Source organism: Bufo gargarizans, unplaced genomic scaffold (genome assembly GCF_014858855.1).
Source record: "Bufo gargarizans isolate SCDJY-AF-19 unplaced genomic scaffold, ASM1485885v1 original_scaffold_1292_pilon, whole genome shotgun sequence".
Taxonomy (NCBI): domain Eukaryota; kingdom Metazoa; phylum Chordata; class Amphibia; order Anura; family Bufonidae; genus Bufo; species Bufo gargarizans.
The window spans coordinates 80,649-100,658 of record NW_025334297.1 but is presented as its reverse complement, the minus strand read 5'-3'; the positions used below and the strand labels follow the sequence as shown (position 1 = coordinate 100,658).

Genomic DNA, 20,010 nt, shown 5'->3' with positions numbered 1-20,010 from the left:
GGATTCAAACTCCCAAGCTTGTACATTAGAGGCAAGGACCTTATCCACTGAGCTACAAAGCTGAATGCTAAACTGTGTCAGACAAACCTCATAGTAGTTTCTGATTTAGTGAGTATTCCTATTCAGCAGAAGACTTATTTTATATTTCTGTGCAGGTTAACATGTAGCTGTATAGTGTAGTGATTAACATTCGTGCCTCTAATGTACAAGCTTGGAAGTTTGAATCCTGGCAGAAATAGAGATTAAATTTATATATTTTATATTTTTTTTTAGTAATTGTAAAAAATATATAGCACAAAATAAATGTGTAATTACTATATATATATATACAGATATATACAGTACAGACCAAAAGTTTGGACACACCTTCTCATTCAAAGAGTTTTCTTTATTTTCATGACTATGAAAATTGTAGATTCACACTGAAGGCATCAAAACTATGAATTAACACATGTGGAATTATATACAGTATATCAAACTGGTGTAAAGTAAAACTGGCTTAGTTGTCCCTAGCAACCTATCAGAATCCACCTTTCATTTTGGAGAGCTCATTTGGAAAATGAAAGGAGGAATCTGATTGGTTGCCTAAGGGCAACTAAGCAAGTTCTACTTTACACCAATTTTTTTTTTTACCGTCTCCTGCTATGTAGATGTGTAGCACAGGGATCACCTTTTGGTGTCAGCTATATAACTGATACATTGCTCAAGCTGACAGGTGTGAAATAGCTCCAGTTCTGCCATTTTAACCCTTTGGGGAGGGCAATTTTGAGTTTTGCTAAGGGGCCCCATGATTACTATGTACGCCCCTGGGCTGTATTAAGCAGGACTTCCACCCTAATAACAAAGATTTGCTGTAATTACAGAGATGTATAATGGCAATTTGGATCCTCAGTCAGTGCAGCAATGTGTAGTAGGATTGTTCCTATTACCCAGGCTGTAACCTCCCCTACTGAACCCTGTTCTACATAAAAGCTGTGGAATGATTCCTCTGTATCCTTTCCTTACACCTTGAATAATCTTTCCCTGAACTTGTAAATCGCTTTTTATGCACAATTAAATTGTATTTCCTAGCACTGTCCCTAGCGCCTGCTGACATCTCTCCCTGCACTAAGTACACTGGAAATTGGCAGAATCTAAGATGGCTGCCGCTATTTATAGGGCTGTGACATAGAAACATAGAATGTGTCGGCAGATAAGAACCATTTGGCCCATCTAGTCTGCCCAATATACTGAATACTATGGATAGCCCCTGGCCCTATCTTATATGAAGGATGGCCTTATGCCTCTCCCAGGCATGCTTAAACTCCTTCACTGTATTTGCAGCTACCACTTCTGCAGGAAGGCTATTCCATGCATCCACTACTCTCTCAGTAAAGTAATACTTCACAGGGCTGGCTGCTGATTGACATGCATGCATGCAGCCAATCTGGGTGATCCCGCCTAACCAGTGTTCCTTTCTCCATGTCCTCACACGTGCAGCGGCCATTTTAGGAAAAATGCAATTCATTACCACAAAGCTAAAGGAAATTCGGCTTCGGTGCGAATCAAATTTTTCCTGAAATTAGGATCGAATTCCACTTCGTCAACTTCGATTTGCTCATCTGTAACTAAGACATACAGTTGAAACGCGTAGACCTTGCCTGTCTGGTCAGCCTATGGATTTTATAATGACAAAATAAAGAAATTGGATCTTATCTTGAGTCTGCTGCTGGATTTTTTCTACTTTATTGAAAGACTAAGGCCCTTTTCACACGAGCAAGTTTTCTGTGCGGGGGCAATGCATGATGTGAACGCATAGCACCCGCACTGAATCCTGACCCATTCATTTCAATTGGTCTGTGTACATGGGCGTTTTTTTTCATACATCGGTTCTGCGTTATGTGAAAAAGGCAGCATGTTCTATATTCAGCGTTTTTCGCGCAGCCCTGGCCCCATAGAAGTGAATGGGTCTTCAGTGAAAAATGCATTGCATTCGCAAGCAGGTGCGGATGCAATGCGTTTTTCACTGATGGTTGCTAAGAGATGTTGTTTGTAAACTTTCAGTTTTTTATCACGCGCATGAAAAACCCATCAAAACGCATTGAGCCGGCGCGGAAAAAAACTGAACGCAATCGCAGACAAAACTGACTGAACTTTCTTCCAAAATGGTGCAAGTTTCACTGAACGCACCCTGAACGCATCCAGACATAATCTGTCACGCTCGTGTGAAAGAGGCCTTAGACCTCTTGCAGAGTGTTCCTCAATATAATGCTATGTGACTCCCAGCAGGGAGGTCAAGCCGGATGCTTCAGGAGGAAAGCTCGTCTGAAGGTTTACAAACAACTCCTCTTATCAACCATCAGTGAAAAACGCATTGCATCCGCACCTGCTTGCGGATGCAATGCGTTTTTCACTGATGGTTGATGGGGCCAGGGCTGCGTACAAACGCAGAGTTTAGAACATGCTTATTTTTTCACGCAACACAGAACTGATTTGTGAAAAATAATGCTCATATACACAGACCCATTGAAATTAATGGGTCAGGATCAGTGCGGGTGCTATGCGTTTACGTCATGCATTGCTGTCACGGAAGGTGTACAGAAAACTAGAAGACACAAAATGAAGATCCGACTGACTGGATCCAAAACTAAGGAACCTAAAGGAAAGCCCTGCAACAGACCTGGCTCTCTCCCTAACTGCTCAGCCTATGCAAAAATCTCTATGGTAGATGATTGAATATCCTCGTTCCTCGACTGTATAACACCTGAACACCCTATAATAGTGAGGGGACACGACCGCCGGCTCCCTACACTTGATACGGAGGGAGTCAGGGTCACCTGGGATCCAGCAAACAGGAAAACACAAATTAATGAACAAAAGTTATCTGTAGAAGACTCAGTAGTAGCATCCAGCATGCACACACTCCAGGAAGTAATATAAACCGCAAAGTGATGCAGTATGGGAAGGGATTTAAATGCAATCAGTGCAACTACATGACAGCTGAGAGAGGCTAACGAGATGAGAAAACGAAAGCAAAACAAAAGGAACCTCAAGCAGGAGGTTCTGAAGAACGTCTGACAGAGCTTCTCAGATGTCTGGTGGTGACAATTGCACCCGCGCGGAAAACTCGCTCGTGTGAAAGGTGCCTAATAGGTGCACAACAAATGTGGTGGGCAAACATGCAGTCTACTCATCATCTTCTGCTCCTCTCAGAAAAATGTAGTAAATGATAGTCTGTTGATCTTGCGATCGAATTGCAGAAGACAGCCCCATAAAAATAACATTTATTACTACTTTTCGTTTGGATGCTTAAAATGTTGGTAAGGTCTAAAAAAATCTCACCTTCCATGCGTCCTGTAAATGTTGGATGTTAAATAACTGGAGATGTTCTTGTCCTTTATGCGAGTAGATCAGATGATGTAAGGCATAAGCCACAATATACACTGCAGAGTACACACTGAATGTGTAACGGAAATTGTCTACGTCATACAGGGAGCGATCCACATTACCTAGAACATCTCTTTCATCACATGGTCTATAGTAAGAATAATCATTGCTTAAGGTGCAATTAAAATTTAAATATTCCCATTCATCAAACATTATCTCAAGCCCCGAATTTTTTAGAGGACCGGCTGTGAGTAAATATTCCTTTAACCCTTGAATTCTTCCTTTTTGAAGGGTGAGCTGCAAAGATCCTTGCAATGCAGTAAGCATGATTAATTTGTCAGGAAAAATAAGTGAGAGCATGATAATAACTTTCCGAGGATTGAAGTCATCAGACAATAGCGAGTCCAATGACAATAAGCCATATGAGTTACCAACAAATATGATCACGTTGCAGTAGGTCTTTTGTATTTTATAGAACACCTTCTTGTAGGCCATAGACTGTATGAAAGAAGGAAGATCTTTGACAGATTCTCTATAAGCTATGCAGAGCCCGCTCCGTGTTATTACATTGTAGAGCTCCATGCTGGCTCGTTGGCTGCTCTCATCATCTGCTGTCACCATCCCCACCCAGCTCCAGCCAAAATGCTTCAGTAGGAGAACTGTGGCTTCATACTGAGTGGACCCATCAGGGACTGTGCGATAAAAATAAGGGAAAAGGAGTTTGTTACTGAAGACAGGATCCATTGCTCCATAGCTGATCTGTAGGGTGAGAACAAAAATAGGTATTCCATGATAGTTTTGCTCGCAAATATTCTAATCACAAATTTTTATCGCAAATATCGGCACTTCGAGAATTTCGCGAAACATGTAGACTATAGTGCTATATATTCATAATCAAGAATATTCTAGATTTGCTTTCATCAGTAACCTCCCTTCTTGTTTGTGGGCCAATGAGAAGGCTGCAATATCTTTGTCAGAGCCTAACAACATACCTAGCAACCAATAGCAAAGTTGCTTATATAGTTACTATATAAGAACCTCCCCAGCAGCCATTTTCTGCAGTTTTTTTTTTTGCAGTTCTGAAAGAGAGGGAGCAGTGACATTGCTGTGCTCTGTGCTTTCATCTGGATCCTATTCCTTATCCAATGAATACTTCTGTTCAGTCTTAAGGAAGAAAGGACCTCAGTTAGGAAGAAAGACTAATGAAGCTTTTGATGCATGTGTCTTTACAGAGGAAGAGGTTCTAAGTCAGCTGTCTAAAATTAATACAAATAAGTCACAGGGGCCTGATGGGATATACCCAAAGCTATTAAAAGAGCTCAGCGGTGAACTAGCAAAACCATTAACAGATTTATTTAACCAATCACTGGTAACAGGAGTCGTCCCAAAAGATTGGAAATTAGCAAATGTTCGGCCCATTTACAAGAAAGGTAGTAGGGAGGAATCGGGCAACAATAGGCCAGTAAGCCTGACATCAATAGTGGGGAAATTAATGGAAACCATACTTAAGGAGAGGATTGTGGAACATCTAACATCCCATGGATTGAAAGATGAAAAACACCATGGGTTTACTTCAGGGAGATCATGTCAAACTAATCTTATAGATTTTTTTGATTGGGTGACTAAAATAATAGATGGAGGAGGTGCAGTAGACATCGCTTATCTAGACTTTAGTAAGGCTTTTGATACTGTTCCACATAGAAGGCTTATCAATAAATTGCAGTCTTTGTGCTTGGATTCCCATGTTGTTGAATGGATTAGGCAGTGGCTGAGGGACAGACAACAGAGGGTTGTAGTCAATGGAGTATATTCAGACCATGGTCTTGTTACCAGTGGGGTACCTCAGGGATCTGTTCTGGGACCCATATTGTTTGATATCTTTATCAGCGAAATTGCAGAAGGCCTCGATGGTAAGGTGCGTCTTTTTGCTGATGACACAAATATTTGTAACAGGGTTGATGTTCCTGGAGGGATACACCAAATGGAAAAGGATTTAAGAAAACAAGAGGAATGGTCAAAAATCTGGCAACTAAAATGTAATGTTGATAAGTGCAAGATAATGCACCTGGGATGTAAAAACCCAAGAGCAGAATATAGAATCAGTGATACAGTCCTAACCTCAGTATCTGAAGAAAGGGATTTAGGGTCATTATTTCAGAAGACTTAAAGGTAGGCAGACAATGTCACAGAGCAGCAGGAAATGCTAGCAGAATGCTTGGGTGTATACGGAGAGGCATTACCAGTAGACAGAGGGAGGCGCTCATGCCGCTCTACAGAGCACTAGTGAGACCTCATTTGGAGTATTGTGCTCAGTACTGGAGACCATATCTCCAGAAGGATATTGATACTTTGGAGAGAGTTCAGAGAAGAGCTACTAAACTAGTACATGGATTGCAGGATAAAACTTACCAGGAAAGATGGAACTTAACATGTATAGCTTGGAAGAAAGACGAGACAGAGGGGATATGAGAGAAACTTTTAAATACATAAAGGGAATCAACAAGGTAAAAGAGGAGAGAATATTTAAAAGAAGAAAAACTACAAGAGGACATAGATTTAAATTAGAGGGGCAAAGGTTTAAAAGTAATATCAGGAAGTATTACTTTACTGAGAGAGTAGTGGATGCATGGAATAGCCTTCCTGCAGAAGTGGTAGCTGCAAATACAGTGGAGGAGTTTAAGCATGCATGGGATAGGCATAAGGCCATCCTTCATATAAGATCGGGCCAGAGGCTATCCATAGTATTCAGTATATTGGGCAGACTAGATGGGCCAAATGGTTCTTATCTGCCGACACATTCTATGTTTCTATGTTTTCAATGTTTCTAGCAAAAGTGAGCCATGAATGTATTGCGCGCGCAATATGCACATATTACATTGCCAATTTTCTCCATCAAGAATAAAATGACTGGAGATTATTAGACCAATAATTTGTAAAATATCACGAATTCGAATATTGCCTATGCTGCTCATCACAATTCCATGAATAGAAAAATCTAAGAAACCACCCCATTATCTCAGGCCCCACAAGTCCCAATTATACTGGTCTCTTAAAAGGCTGATCAAGGGAAAGTGTATTAGCAGTGGTTAAATGTTTTTGGGAAAGAAGTCACCAAGGTGGCACTTACAGATTAGTGATGTCACAAACCCAGTGGGCCATCAGTATTCCTGTTTTGCTCTATTTCATGAGTTGCTTTCACAAAACTATTCTGTCACGTCCAAAATTTCCCTGTCATGTCACCCAGTTGTGGCTGCCAGGGATTCATTTGCTCCACTCACTTAGTCTTTCACACCCCTTCACTCAGGCCGCAAATTAAACACAAATCTCTCCTCAACACTGCCTTGTAAGCACCCAAACACATTTCCACCACACCACCTATTGCATTAAATCAGTCAGGGCCAATAGGAACCCCACGACAATGCCCCACCCTCAAGCAGGGCCACAACTACACACCCGTACTTATACTTTAAACTGGAGATTAGGTTAGTTTAGGGAACAAGCCAAACCATTAAAGTTTTAGGCTTTAATGTATAAAATGCACCGTACTTAGCTACCACAAAAAGGAATAAACAGACATACATATAGGTACATAAAAGTTATGAAAACAAAAAGGAGAAAACAGAAAAGTTCAATGCTTAGTGGTTGCTGAGTAAAGTCCTTTTTCTGGCCTTGGGGATAGGGAGAGTACAATGAACACAATCCAATTCGATCAGATCCCCAAATGTAAAATGTCCATGTCACATATTTTTTTTTCCCCCACAGCTGTGTGCAAGATCTACGGCAGTAAAATAAGTTCTGGGCATTCAAACACAATCATAGGTACCAAAGCTCTATTGCAGCACATGAGGTGGCATCACGAACAGAGTCCATTATGAAAATACAACTGGCCAGCATTCCCAATCAGAACAAATCTGTCCACCTTCTCCTGTCCACTTTGAAATTTTTGGCAACAAAAAAACTTTTCTTGACCAGCATTAGCTTGTCTACAAGCTGAACCCCTACATTGCCAAGTTGCTCATTGTGCAGTCTCTGACTTACCATTCTAGTAGTGCATTGTACTCTTATATTGTGGAGAACACTGGCCACTCCTTGCGATTTTTTTCTGTGCTGCAAGCTGCACTCCAAAGTGGACACCTGCAGCAACTTTGACGGGCAATGTAAGTACGTCTTTTACAGCCAACTAGGTTATTGTTTAAAATGGCAGTGGAGAGGCATCACCACAGCAACATGGTCAGGTCCTTTAGACCTGTCCCCCTCCACCCATGATTGTTTTGTCCTGGCACTTATCTGCCAGCTGGCACTTATCTGCCTCCTCCACCACCTTCTCCATGGACAAGCTCCCATCCCCAACAGCAGCAGGGCACAGCTCTGCTCCCACTCCCCTTCCTTCCTATCACACCAGCTTGCGCAAGGTGCTAGCTATGTCAAGAAGACTGTCATTCTTCTCACGAGGTGAGGAATGCTCTCCTGGACTTGCAGCGGCAGGATGGTCTGCAGCTACATGCACCGCTTAATCCAAAACATTCCAACTCACTGAAATTCAACATTGCACATGCTAAAGCATCTTTACAAGAAGCAGAACAAGCAGAAGCCTTGAACAATTTTGTCATGCCCCAGACCGCCTCAGCAGGGAACATTTGTTGTTTCCACGTTGGTCAGCTCATGCCATTCATGATACAACTGTCCATCATCTCCCTCATATGTACTTTTGAAGAGATGCTCATGCAACAGGTGTTTAGGATTTTTTTTGCCAGTATCAAAACATTATTTTTATCAAAATGAACCTAGACTCAGGTTCAGGAGGACTTTCACACTCCTTCGGTTGAGGCCAATGAATAGATCTGGGCTAGTTGACGGTGCCCCATCTTGCCACTGTTGCTGTCTGCCTGTCTATCATCATGTTGTCTGCCAACCATCATGTGCCTTATGGCTGCTGCTGCCTCTTTCATGCCACTGCCGCCATTATGCCACTGCTGCTGCCTGCCTACCATCATCTCCTGTAAGCTTGCTACTGCCTCCATCATGCTGTTGCCTACCTGCCAACATATACCATATGGCTGTTGCTGCCGCCACCACCTCAGCTGCTGCTCCTCATTACTAATCCTTTACTGCCACCACTAGTAACACTATGCATCTTCCACTACTACCACTTCCATTATCACTATTATAACTACTATTACTACTACTGGCAATAGACAGCCAACCTACTGCCTTGACGATTCTTGTTTTTGATTTTTTTTGTGGCCCTAGGGCTTAAACCCTCCTATGCAAAGAAAGTGAACCCCGAGGAAAAAACAAAAAAATTGTCTCCCCCTTACCCCCCATCCTTCTCTGAAACAAACCCAAAACATTCCCTTTACCAACTCAAAGCAAAATCCCTATTGCATCATCCCCATTGCAGCCCCTCCTTGTATCTGGAAACCACCTCACTGCCATCCCAATAATGTGCATACTTGTTAGCAAAGTGTAATCATATTAAATCATGGATAATATTCTAAACAGCTAAGTGACCTTTAACAGACCCAGAGTGCCTTTTAAATCTTCTTTCAAGTGCCATGAGGACAGTTTGAAGGGTCCTATTATCCGTGAATAAGCCGAATATGGGATATGCTCCAAAATAAACTGTCTCCATACGTAAAATATTATTTTCCCCAATATTTTGACTTGTTTTAAGTATTCAAGCCACTCTAAGTGAAATGTGTTTTTGAGATGTCCTATTACTACTTCTATGGCAGGTATATCTGGTCTCAACCACTGTGCCAGCAAACATCTTTTAGCAATCACCAAAAGCATGTGACCCAAAGGTGGAAGGTCCCTGTTGCTTTTATGCCCACCTCCTCGTTCAGCCAACACCTCTTCTGCATGTAAAATGGCAAGAGATGGTATCAAGGCTCCCTGGAACCTGCTAACTTTATTCAGAACAATTCCCACTTGTGCCCAGAATCCTATCAGGTTTGGACAATCCCACAGACCATGGTATAAGTCAGAGCATGGTTTGGAGCAACTGGGACACGCCAACAGTCTGCCTGGTTTTGAAGGAAAACTAGGAAGATCAAATGCATAAATCACATGGTGCAATATTTGTATGTGTTTCCCTCCAAATCTCATTCACTACGGCTCTATATAAGGCTGCCAAGCCTCTTCGAGTTATAAGTGTCACCTCCTCAACTCCCCAAATCTGTCTCCATTTTTGAAATAGGCTTTTGGGGCTCTTAGTGCCAATTTGATCACTCAGCGTTTGTGTTGATCGAGCATGCTCGGCCGAACACCAGTTCAGCTAAAGCATCTCGATGCTTGGAACATGGCGGTATTCGGCCGAATAACGCATGTGCTCAAGCGCAATGCTCGAGTTTCCTCCCCGCAAGTTTTTTGGCTGCTACACAGTCAATAAACGTGCAGGTAAGTGCTGCCCTTCACTGTAATGCTGTAGACATGTTGGTTACTAGCATTACAGCGATTGGCTGGTCGGAACGCATCATCGGGTGCCATATAGCACCCGATGACATATGTTCGGCTCAGTGTTAGTCAGGGAGAGATGTGCTAAAAAAGGAAAAGATAGCGTAGGGAGTGAAATTTTCTTTTTTTTCAGTTAAAAAACTTGTCAGAGACCCAAAAGTCCTTTGAAGGACTATTGTTGTGTGTGGCAGCAGCAATATGCGGTATATTTTTAGTGCAACCTGCGCTAAATTGCTGAAACTTTACAGAATACCTGTGACATTCCCTGTAATTTTATATTAGCCGCTGGTGACATCAGCAACATTATCTGCGGTATTTCTCCTGTGTAATGTGTGCGCATCCCAAAAATATCTGTGACATCCAGTGCACTTTTTCTGTAGACAGTGTCCTCTGCGGACAGTGACTTTAGCTGCGCTACATCTCCTGGGTATCGTGTGCACATCCAAAAAATATCAGTGACATCCAGTGTACTTTATTTTTTCCGTAGACCGTGTCCGCTGCGGACAGTGACATTACCTGGGGTACAATATGAAGAAGGAAGCCCAGCACTCAAGATTGTTTTTTCACTGCTGCGATTTATTCAGTCACTTATTAATACATAGTGACGCATTTCAGCACTAAATCGTGCTTTCTTCAGACCATCTGGCTTGATAAAGACTGGTGAACAGTCGAAACGTTGCCGATTGTGTCTGGAGGTACGAATAAAAGAATTTTTGATACTGCACTATGCTGCCAAAGCCATCTTCCTTTCTATATATGTATTAATAAGTGACTGAATAAATCACAGCAGTGAAAAAACAATCGCGAGTGCCCGTCTTCCTTCTTCATATTGCACGTTTGGACGCCTACCTACTGACACGTGCACCGCAAGCATTCCAGTGCAGTGCCGACCTTTATCTACAACACATTACCTGGGGTACATCTCCTGTGTAACGTTTCCACATCGCATACCTGTGACATTCCCTGTAATTTTTTCTTAGCTGCTGGTGACATCAGCGACATTATCTGCAGTATTTCTCCGGTGTAACTTTTCCACATCGCAAATACCTGTGACATTTCCTGTAATTTTATAGTAGCCGCTGCTGACATCAGCGACATTATCTGCTTTATTTCTCCTGTGTAAAGTTTCCACATCCCAAATACCTATGATATTCCCTGTAATTTTTTATTAGCCGCTGCTGACATCAGTGACATTATCTGAGCTACATCTCCTGTGTAACGTGTGCACATCCCAAAAATATCAGTGACATCCAGTGTACTTTTTCCGTAGACGGTGTCCGCTGTAGACAGTGACATTACCTTGGGTACATGTCCTGTGTAACGTTTCCACATCGCAAATACCGGTGACATTCCCTGCAATTTTTTTCTTAGCTGCTGGTGACATCAGCGACATTATCTGCGGTATTTCTCCGGTGTAACGTTTCCACATGCCAAATACCTATGACATTTCCTGTAATTTTATAGTAGCCGCTGCTGACATCAGCGACATTATCTGCTTTATTTCTCCTGTGTAAAGTTTCCACATCCCAAATACTTATGACATTCAATGTAATTATTTATTAGCCGCTGCTGACATCAGTGACATTATCTGAGCTACATCTCCTGTGTAACGTGTGCACATCCAAAAAATATCAGTGACATCCAGTGTACTTTTTCCGTAGACGGTGTCCGCTGCAGACAGTGACATTACCTGGGGTACATCTCCTGTGTAAAGTTCCAACATCCCAAATACCTGTAACATTCCCTATAATTTTTTATTAGCCGCTGCTGACATCAGCGACATAATCTGAGGTATTTCTCCTGTGTAACGTGTGCGCATCCCAAAAATATCTGTGACATCCAGTGTACTTTTTCCGTGTATGGTGTCTGCTGCAGACAGTCACATTAGCTGAGCTACTTCTCTTGTGTAACGTGTGCACATCCAGAAAATGTCAGCGACATCCAGTGTACTTTTTCTGTAGATGGTGTTTGCTGCGGACAGTGACATTATCTGGGATACATCTCCTATGTAACGTTTCCACATCCCAAACACCTGTGACATTCCCTGTAATTTATTCTTTGCTGCTGGTGACATCAGCGACATTATCTGCGGTATTTCTCCTGTGTAACGTGTGCGCATCCCAAAAATATCTGTGATATCCAGTGTACTTTTTCCATAGACGGTGTCCTCTGCGGACAGTGACATTAAATGGGGTATATCTCCTGTATAACGTTTTCACATCCCAAATACCTATGAAATTCCCTGTAATTTTTAATTAGCCTCTGATGACATCAGCGACATTTTCTACGGTATTTCTCCTGTGTAATGTTTCCACATCCCAAATACCTGTGACATTCCCTGTAATTTTTAATTAGCCTCTGATGACATCAGCAACATTTTCTGCGGTATATCTCCTGTGTAATGTTTCCACATCCCAAATACCTGTGACATTCCCTGTAATTTTTAATTAGCCTCTGATGACATCAGCAACATTTTCTGCGGTATATCTCCTGTGTAACATTTCCACATCCCAAATACCTGTGACATTCCCTGTAATTTTATATTAGCCGCATTATCTGTGGTATATCTCCTGTGTGACGTTTCCACATGCCAAATACCTTTTTTTAAATTTTTTTTGAGAATACACTTTACTGTATGTGTGACATACTTTTAAGCATATGTAACGTTTAATATGAATAAGGCAAGCAGTAAGGGATAGGGAAGTGGCCGTGATGCTGATGGTGCACGCAAAGACCATGGCCCTGGGCGCGTTGAAACTGTGCCTGCTGCCAGAGCACAAGAAAAAGAATCATCCACGATACCTAGCTTCATGTCCCAGTTTGCAGGGCAGTGCAGGACAATGCTCTCAAAGTCAGACCAGTGCGACTAGGTGGTCGGTTTGATTGCAGCAGATAATTCTTCCAGTCGGTTAAGCACCACCCTGTCTTCCACCAAGTCCAGTTTCAGTAGCCAAGAGTTTGGTCAACACAATCCTCACCCTGATCCTCCTTCCTCCCACCATGGAGAGTCTTGCCAAACAAGTGATCCCACACTCGGATATTCTGAGGAGCTCTTTTCAGCACAATTCCTTTATTTGGGCCTCTTGACAAGCCCGCTTGAAGAGGGACATGAGATCTTGTGCCCTGATTCCCAAACTCTTGATCATCCACAGTCACAAGAAGATGACAGTGGGAAACGGCAATTAGTGTTTCACGAGGTGGATGATGATGAGACACAGTTGACAATAAGTCAACGGCAATTAGTGTCTCAAGAGGTTGATGATGAGGATGAGCACGGTTGTCAATAACGGAGGTTGTTGTTAGGTCAACAAGTCAGGAGGATGAGCAGAGTGAGGAAGTGGAAAAGGAGGCGGTGGACGATGAAGTCACTAACTCAACCTGCTTAAGTCGCAAGCCGAGTGAGGACAGAAGTACATAGGGCGAGGAATCCGCAGCACCGCAACAGGCTGGAAAAAGCAGTGGTGTGGCAAAAGGGAGAAGGCAGGCCACACAAAACAGGTCCGCAACTGTTCAATGGAGCAGCCCCTTGCGGCAATCTCTCTCACCAAGGGGTAGGTGTTCGCAGTCTGGCTCTTTTTTAAGGAAAGTGCTACGTGCTGGCCAATACCCTGTCGAAGACGCAGGTCCAGATGCCTCCCACCCTGCACCTGGACCTTCACAAGCCCCATCAGCGACCACATCCACTTCCATGTCCCAGTGCAGCGTACAAATGTCTTTACCCCAGGCATTTGAATGCAAGCGCAAATACCCATCCAAACCCACGCACCCACCGACAGGCCTTAACAGCAAATTTGCAATTGACAAATTACTGTCCCTGGAAATGTTGCCATTTAGGCTTGTGGACACTGAGGCCTTCCGCAGCCTGATGTTGGCAGCCATCCCTGGTTACGCAGTCCCCAGCCACCACTATTTTTCACAGTGTGCCGTGCCGGCCTTACACCATCATGTGTCCCACAACATCACATATGCCCTGACCAACACAGTTACTGGAAAGGTACACTTAACCACTGACACATGGACGAGTTCTTTCGGCCAGGTACGATACATTTCCATGACGGCACACTGGGTGAACGTTGTGGAGGCCAGGAGCGAGTCGTACCCTGAGATGGCACAGGTGCTACCGACGCCAAGGATTGCGGGCCCTAAATCCATCAGGGTTTCCGCCACCACCTACGCTAGTGGCTCCAACCCCCACTTCTCCTCCTCCACCTCTTCCTCCACTTCTACCTCAGAATTATCCTCTTCCAGCACCAGTCAGCCATCAGTCAGTAGCTGGAAGCAGTGTAGCACTGCAGTGGGGAACCGTCAACAGGCCGTGCTTCAGCTGATCTGCTTTGGTGACAAACAGCACACCGCCGCAGAGCTGTGGCAGGGGATAAGAGACCAGACTGAGCTGTGGCTCTTGCCACTCAACCTAGAACCTGGCAAGGTTGAGTCTGATAATGGCCATAACTTGGTGGCGACTTTGGAGTTTGGCAGTCTCACAAACATCCCATGCCTAGCCCACGACTTCAACTTAATGGTTCAGCTGTTTCTCAAAACCTACCCAAATTACTGGTGAAGGTGCGCCGCATGTGTGCCCATTTCTGCAAGTCATTGACAGTTTCTGCTGGTCTGTCAATGCTGCAGCAGCAATTACAATTGCCAGCTAACCAACTGTTGTGCGACGTGAGCACGTGCTGGAACTCGACATTCCACATGTTGACCAGGCTTTGTGAGCAGCAGAGGGCATCAGTGGAATACCAGCTGCAACATGGTCGTCGCCTTTCCAGTCAGCTTCTGCTCTTCACAATTGAGGAGTGGGCATGGATGTCTCACCTCTGTGAAGTTTTAAGAAACTTTGAGGAATCAACACAGATGGTGACCGGTGATAACGCTATTATCAGCATCACCATCTTACTTATGTGTCTGCTCAAACGCTTGCTGCTCACAATAAATGCCGACGCTTTGCATGTGGAAGAGGTGGAAATGGGGGAAGACATTACACAGGGTGATAGCCAGACCACCCTCAGTTCATCTTCTCAGTGCAAATTGGATGATGATGAGGAGGAGCAGGAGATGGTTGCCTCCGCTACAGAGGGTAGTACCCATGGAAGTTTAATTCCATCTGTTTAGCGTAGATGGGCAGAAGAGGATGAGGAGATTGAGAGACATCCTCCTGATGACGACAGCAAAGTCTTGCCTGTTGGGAGTCTGGCACACATGGCTTACTTTATGTTAGGATGCCTTTCCCGTGACCAATGCATTTTGGACAACACCGATTACTCGTTGTTCACCTTTATCGACCCTGGCAACAAAGAGAACTTCTCATCTCTCATTCCTGTGGTGGAGAGGACGAGCAAAATGGTGCAATACCAGAAGGTCCTTGTGGAAAAATTGCTCCAAAAATTTCTCGCTGACAACGTTGGCTGCAGACTACGTAGTTCCTTTGGCAACCAAGAAGGGGAGACGAGGGGAACACACAGCAGTTCCAACAGAGGCAGGGCAACACTCTCCAAAGCCTGGTACAGTTTCATGACACTCCGCCAGCACCCTCACCCTGATGCGCGGCCTAGTGTCACAAGGAGGGAAAAATTTTGGAAGATGTGAAGGAGTACGTAGCAGTCGGTGTCAGCGTCCTCAATGATCCCTCTGTGTTTTACAATTACTGGGTGTCCGAGCTGGACATGTGGCACGAACTGGCTCTCTACACCTTGGAGGTGCCGGCCTGTCCTGCCGCCAGCGTTTTGTCAGAGCGGGTATTTAGTGCTGCTGGGGGCATGATAACTGATAAGCGCATCCACCTGTCAACTGAAAATGCTGACAGGTTGACTCTTATAAAAATGAACTAAGCCTGGATTGCCCCTGACTTCTCTACTCCACCAAAGGAAAGAAGCTGAACATAAAGGCACTTTAAATGTGTTTTTTTTTATAATGTACTGACTACACTGTATTCCCATGCACCCCTTCCACCACAAAAAAGGTTATATGGTTCAATCTTCCTTTTCTTGTCCTCCTCCTCTTCCATCATATAAACATGCTTATTAGTCTGCCCTCATTCCTAATGTTGTAGAGGGTCAGCTCACCTGCAGGCCCTTGCATATAATGTTTTAGAGGGTCAGCTCACCAGCAGGCCTTCACCTACAATCTTTTAGAGGGCCAGCTCACCTGCAGGCCCTCGCATGTAATGTTTTAGAGGGTCAGCTCACCGGCAGGCCCTCACCTATAATCTTTTAGAGGGTCAGCTCACATGCAGACCCTCACATGTAATGTTTTAGAGGGTCATCTCACCAGTAGGCCCTCAATTACAATCTTTTAGAGGGTCAGGTCACCAGAAGACCCTCGCATATAATGTTTTTGAGGGTCAGCTCACCAGCTGGCCCTCAACCATAATGTTTTACAAAGTCAGCTCACCAGCAGGCCCTCACCTACAATCTTTTAGAGGGACAGCTTACCTGCAGGTCCTCGCATATAATGTTTTAGAGGGTCAGCTCACCAGTAGGCCCTCAATTATAATCTTTTACAGGGTCAGCTCACCAGCAGACCCTCGCCCATAATTTTTTCAATCGTCCGCTCAGCAGCAGGCACTCGCCCATAATTCTTTTGATGCTCAGATCAGCAGCAGGCACTCACCCCTAATGTTTTAGATGATCAGCTCAGCAGAAGGCCCTCGCCCGTAATGTTTTAGAGTGTCAACAGCAGGCTCTTGCTCCAAATGAATTTTGAGGGTCACCAGCAGGCCATCAATCATAATTTTGTTAAAGGGTGTATGATGCCCTCCTTTATGTGTAATAAAGGGTGTATTGGAATGCCAGTTCCTTGTAATTTTTGGAAGCCCTTTCACTTAGTGCATTGGCTTTATGAGTGTAGGAGTCCCACTACCTGAACAATTGTGCCACAATGTGAATGAGGCCCTTCATTATGTGATATACAGGTTGTATTGGAGTGCTTGTTCCTTGTAATTTTTGTCAGCACTTGCACTTTATATACAAGTAAATATACAGGAAAGAATGTTTCCTGACAATTTTTCCTCTGAAATCGATTTTATCTTTGGTTTTGTGCATATTAGTGTCAGTCTGTAAAAGTGGCGTATCACTCAGACAACATCATTCCCAGCAGCTACCTGGGTGTCCAAGATGCACCCAGACATCTTCCCATGCTATTCCTGAACCATTTCTGTGGTGTATCCATAAATTTCTGACCATTTCCTATGAACCAGACACCCCCATCTCTTCAGAGCATGGGGTGCTTGGTTTGATGTTCGGGTTCTCCCATTGACTTCCATTGTGCTCGGGTGCTTGGCACTTTGGTGCTCGATCAACACTACTCAGCATCTGATACAGAGAGGCTATTGATGGCCTACCTGGACATTAAAGAAAGGCATCAAAGTCATCTGAAAGACCACTCTTGGGACATGTCTCTGACTAGACCCCTACTATAGTTTCTAGCCTGGAAATAGGGGAAGTAACTAGGATCCTTCAGCCCTCACATCTCTGCCAATTCAGGCAGTGTACCTCAACGAGGTTTCCTCTCATGGAACAAGTCTCCCATTCTCGTTACTCCTCTATCCACACACTGCTGAAAAATTGCTCTGCCTAATCTGGGCTTCAATGATGGATTATGGACATAGTGAAGGTGTTTGAAGAATTGAAAAGACTTTCTCTATACTTTTCATGTAATTATGTTGTCTCTAAAGACCAGGAATCTCTTTATTGGAATCAGTAGCCCCAAAATCTTCGTGTGTAACAATGCCTCCAGATTCTAAGGTTTGGCGAGTTGTTTTTCCAGTCGTAAGTTTGAGTAATGCGATGTATCGTTAATTCAATAAAAAATATGTCGGATAGAACAGATTATAACTAGAGATGAGCGAATCGAAGATGACGAAGTGGAATTCGATCCGAATCTGATTTTTTTCAAAAAATGGCTGCTGCCTGTGTGATGACATGGAGAAAGGAACTCTAGGAAGGCGGGATCAACCATAATGATATGCATGCAGCCAATCAGCAGCGATCCAGCCCTGTGATGTCACAGCCCTATAAATAGCGGCATCCATCTTATATTCTGCCATTTACCAGTGTACTTAGTGCATGGAAAGACGTCAGCAGGTGCTAGGGACAGTGTTAGAAAAAACTTAATTGTGCAAAAAAAAGATTTACAATTGCAGAGCAAGATTATTCAAGGTGTAGGGAAAGAATAGGGAGAAATCATTCCACAGCATGTACGTTGATCAGGTTTCAGTAGGGGTAATAGGAACAATCCTATCACACCTTGCTGCACTGACTAGGGATTCAAATTGACATTATACTGCTCTGTAATTCCAGCAAACCATTCTTGTTATTAGGGTGCAAGTGCTGTTTGAAACAGGCATTAACAGGGTTTATTACAAAAAAATATTTATATGTCTTATTTGCCCTTGTGCAGTGCAGTTATACTGTATGTTCTAAAGCATTTTTTGACTTGTTTTTGTGAGAAAAAAGGGCTTATTAGCCGTTGTGTGGTGAAGTGTTAAAATTACAGCCTTTTTTGTCGTGTATTAGTTGGAAAAGAAATAAAATACTTTCCAGTCAGCAGTGCAGTTATATGTTCTTAAGACTTTTGTGGCGTGTTTTAGCGGAAAAAAGAAAAAAGAATTTGCCATTCAGCGGTGCAGCTATATGTTCTAAAGCCATTTTTGTCATGTATTAGTGGCAAAATAAAAATATATTTGCCGGTCAGCGGTGCAGTTATATGTTTTAAAGCCTTTTGTGGCATGTATTAGTGGAAAAGAAAAATATATTTGCCGGTCAGCAGTGCAGTTATATGTTTTAAAGCCTTTTGTGGCGTGTATTAGTGGAAAAAAAATATATATTTGCCGATCAGCGGTGCAGTTATCTGTTCAAAAGCCTTTTGTGGTGTATATTAGTGGCAAAATAAAACTACAGTATATTTGTCAGTCAGCGGTGCAGTTATATGTTCTAAAGCCCTTTGTGGCATGTATTAGTGGACAAAACAAAAATATATTTGCCTTTCAGCGGTGCAGTTATATGTTCTAAAGTCATTTTTGTTGTGTATTAGTGGCAAAATAAAAATATATTTGCCATTCAACGGTGCAGTTATATTTTTTAAAGCCATTTTTGCAGTGTATTAGTGGCAAAATAAAAATATATTTGCCGGTCAGTGGTGCAGTTATATGTTTTGAAGCCTTTTGTGGCATGTAGTAGTGGAAAAAGAAAAACTGTATTTGCCATTCAGCGGTGCAGTTATCTGTTCTAAAGCCTTTTGTGGCGTATATTAGTGGCAAAATAAAAATATATCTTCCGGTCAGTGGTGCAGTTATATGTTTTAAAGCCTTTTGTGGCGTGTATTAGTGGAAAAAGAAAAAATATATTTGCCGGTCAGCGGTGCAGTTATCTGTTCTAAAGCCTTTTGTGGCATGTATAAGAGGAAAAAGAAAAAATATATTTGCCGGTCAGCGGTGCAGTTATATGTTCTAAAGCCCTTTTTTTGCGTGTATTACAAGCACAAATAGTTTTTTACCATTGTCTGTTTACACTGTGCTTATCCACTCCACCCCTTCCACTAGAAGGTTAAAGTTCAACTAGAAACTGTATATAAGGAGAGCTGTCAGAGCCCCTAGTTGTCTGCAGATAGGGACCAGTGTTTAGTAGGAGAAACTCTGCCAGACTGCATGAGTAACCAAAAGAAGATTCTGAGATGAGGACACTGAGCAACAGACCCTGGTTCCCTAGCCTTTGCCAAGGTACCAGCCTTCTTAGACAGACAGAGACAGCTAGCTCAGCACAAAACCTTCTTCTGCCAGGGAGTAGAGTTAAGCAGACACCTGGATGTTCGGGTTTTGTACCCGAACTTGATCCCGAACCCCATTGAAGTCCGCCACACGCTTATATCTCTCACTCATCCTCTTCAGATTACCCTGAATCTTTTGCCAAATAAATGACAAAGACAAGGAAAATCTCTCCTCATCAGGTATTTCAGAAGACCCCTCTCCAGAGAATGTCCCAAACTTTGGATTAAACCCATATGCACCAAAAAATGGTGACTTATCAGAGGACTCCTGGTGATGGTTATTTAAAGCAAACTCAGCAAAGGACAAAAAAGAATACCAATCCTGGTGATTCTCCACCACAAAACAGCGCAGATATGTCTCCAGATTCTGATTACGCGTTCGGTCTGACCATTCGACTGCAGGTGAAAAGCAGAAACAAATGA

General features: G+C 43.2%; 1 protein-coding gene across 1 annotated transcript in view; it reads right to left on the bottom strand.

Moving 5' to 3' along the window:
- The window catches only part of LOC122923161 (vomeronasal type-2 receptor 26-like), a 113,636-nt gene that overhangs the window by 47,270 nt on the left and 46,356 nt on the right, over window positions 1-20,010 (bottom strand). Inside the window, exon 4 of the mRNA XM_044273893.1 lies at window positions 3,322-4,125. Within this exon, the coding sequence (XP_044129828.1) occupies window positions 3,322-4,125 (804 nt within the window). The remainder of the gene's footprint in view (window positions 1-3,321; window positions 4,126-20,010) is intronic.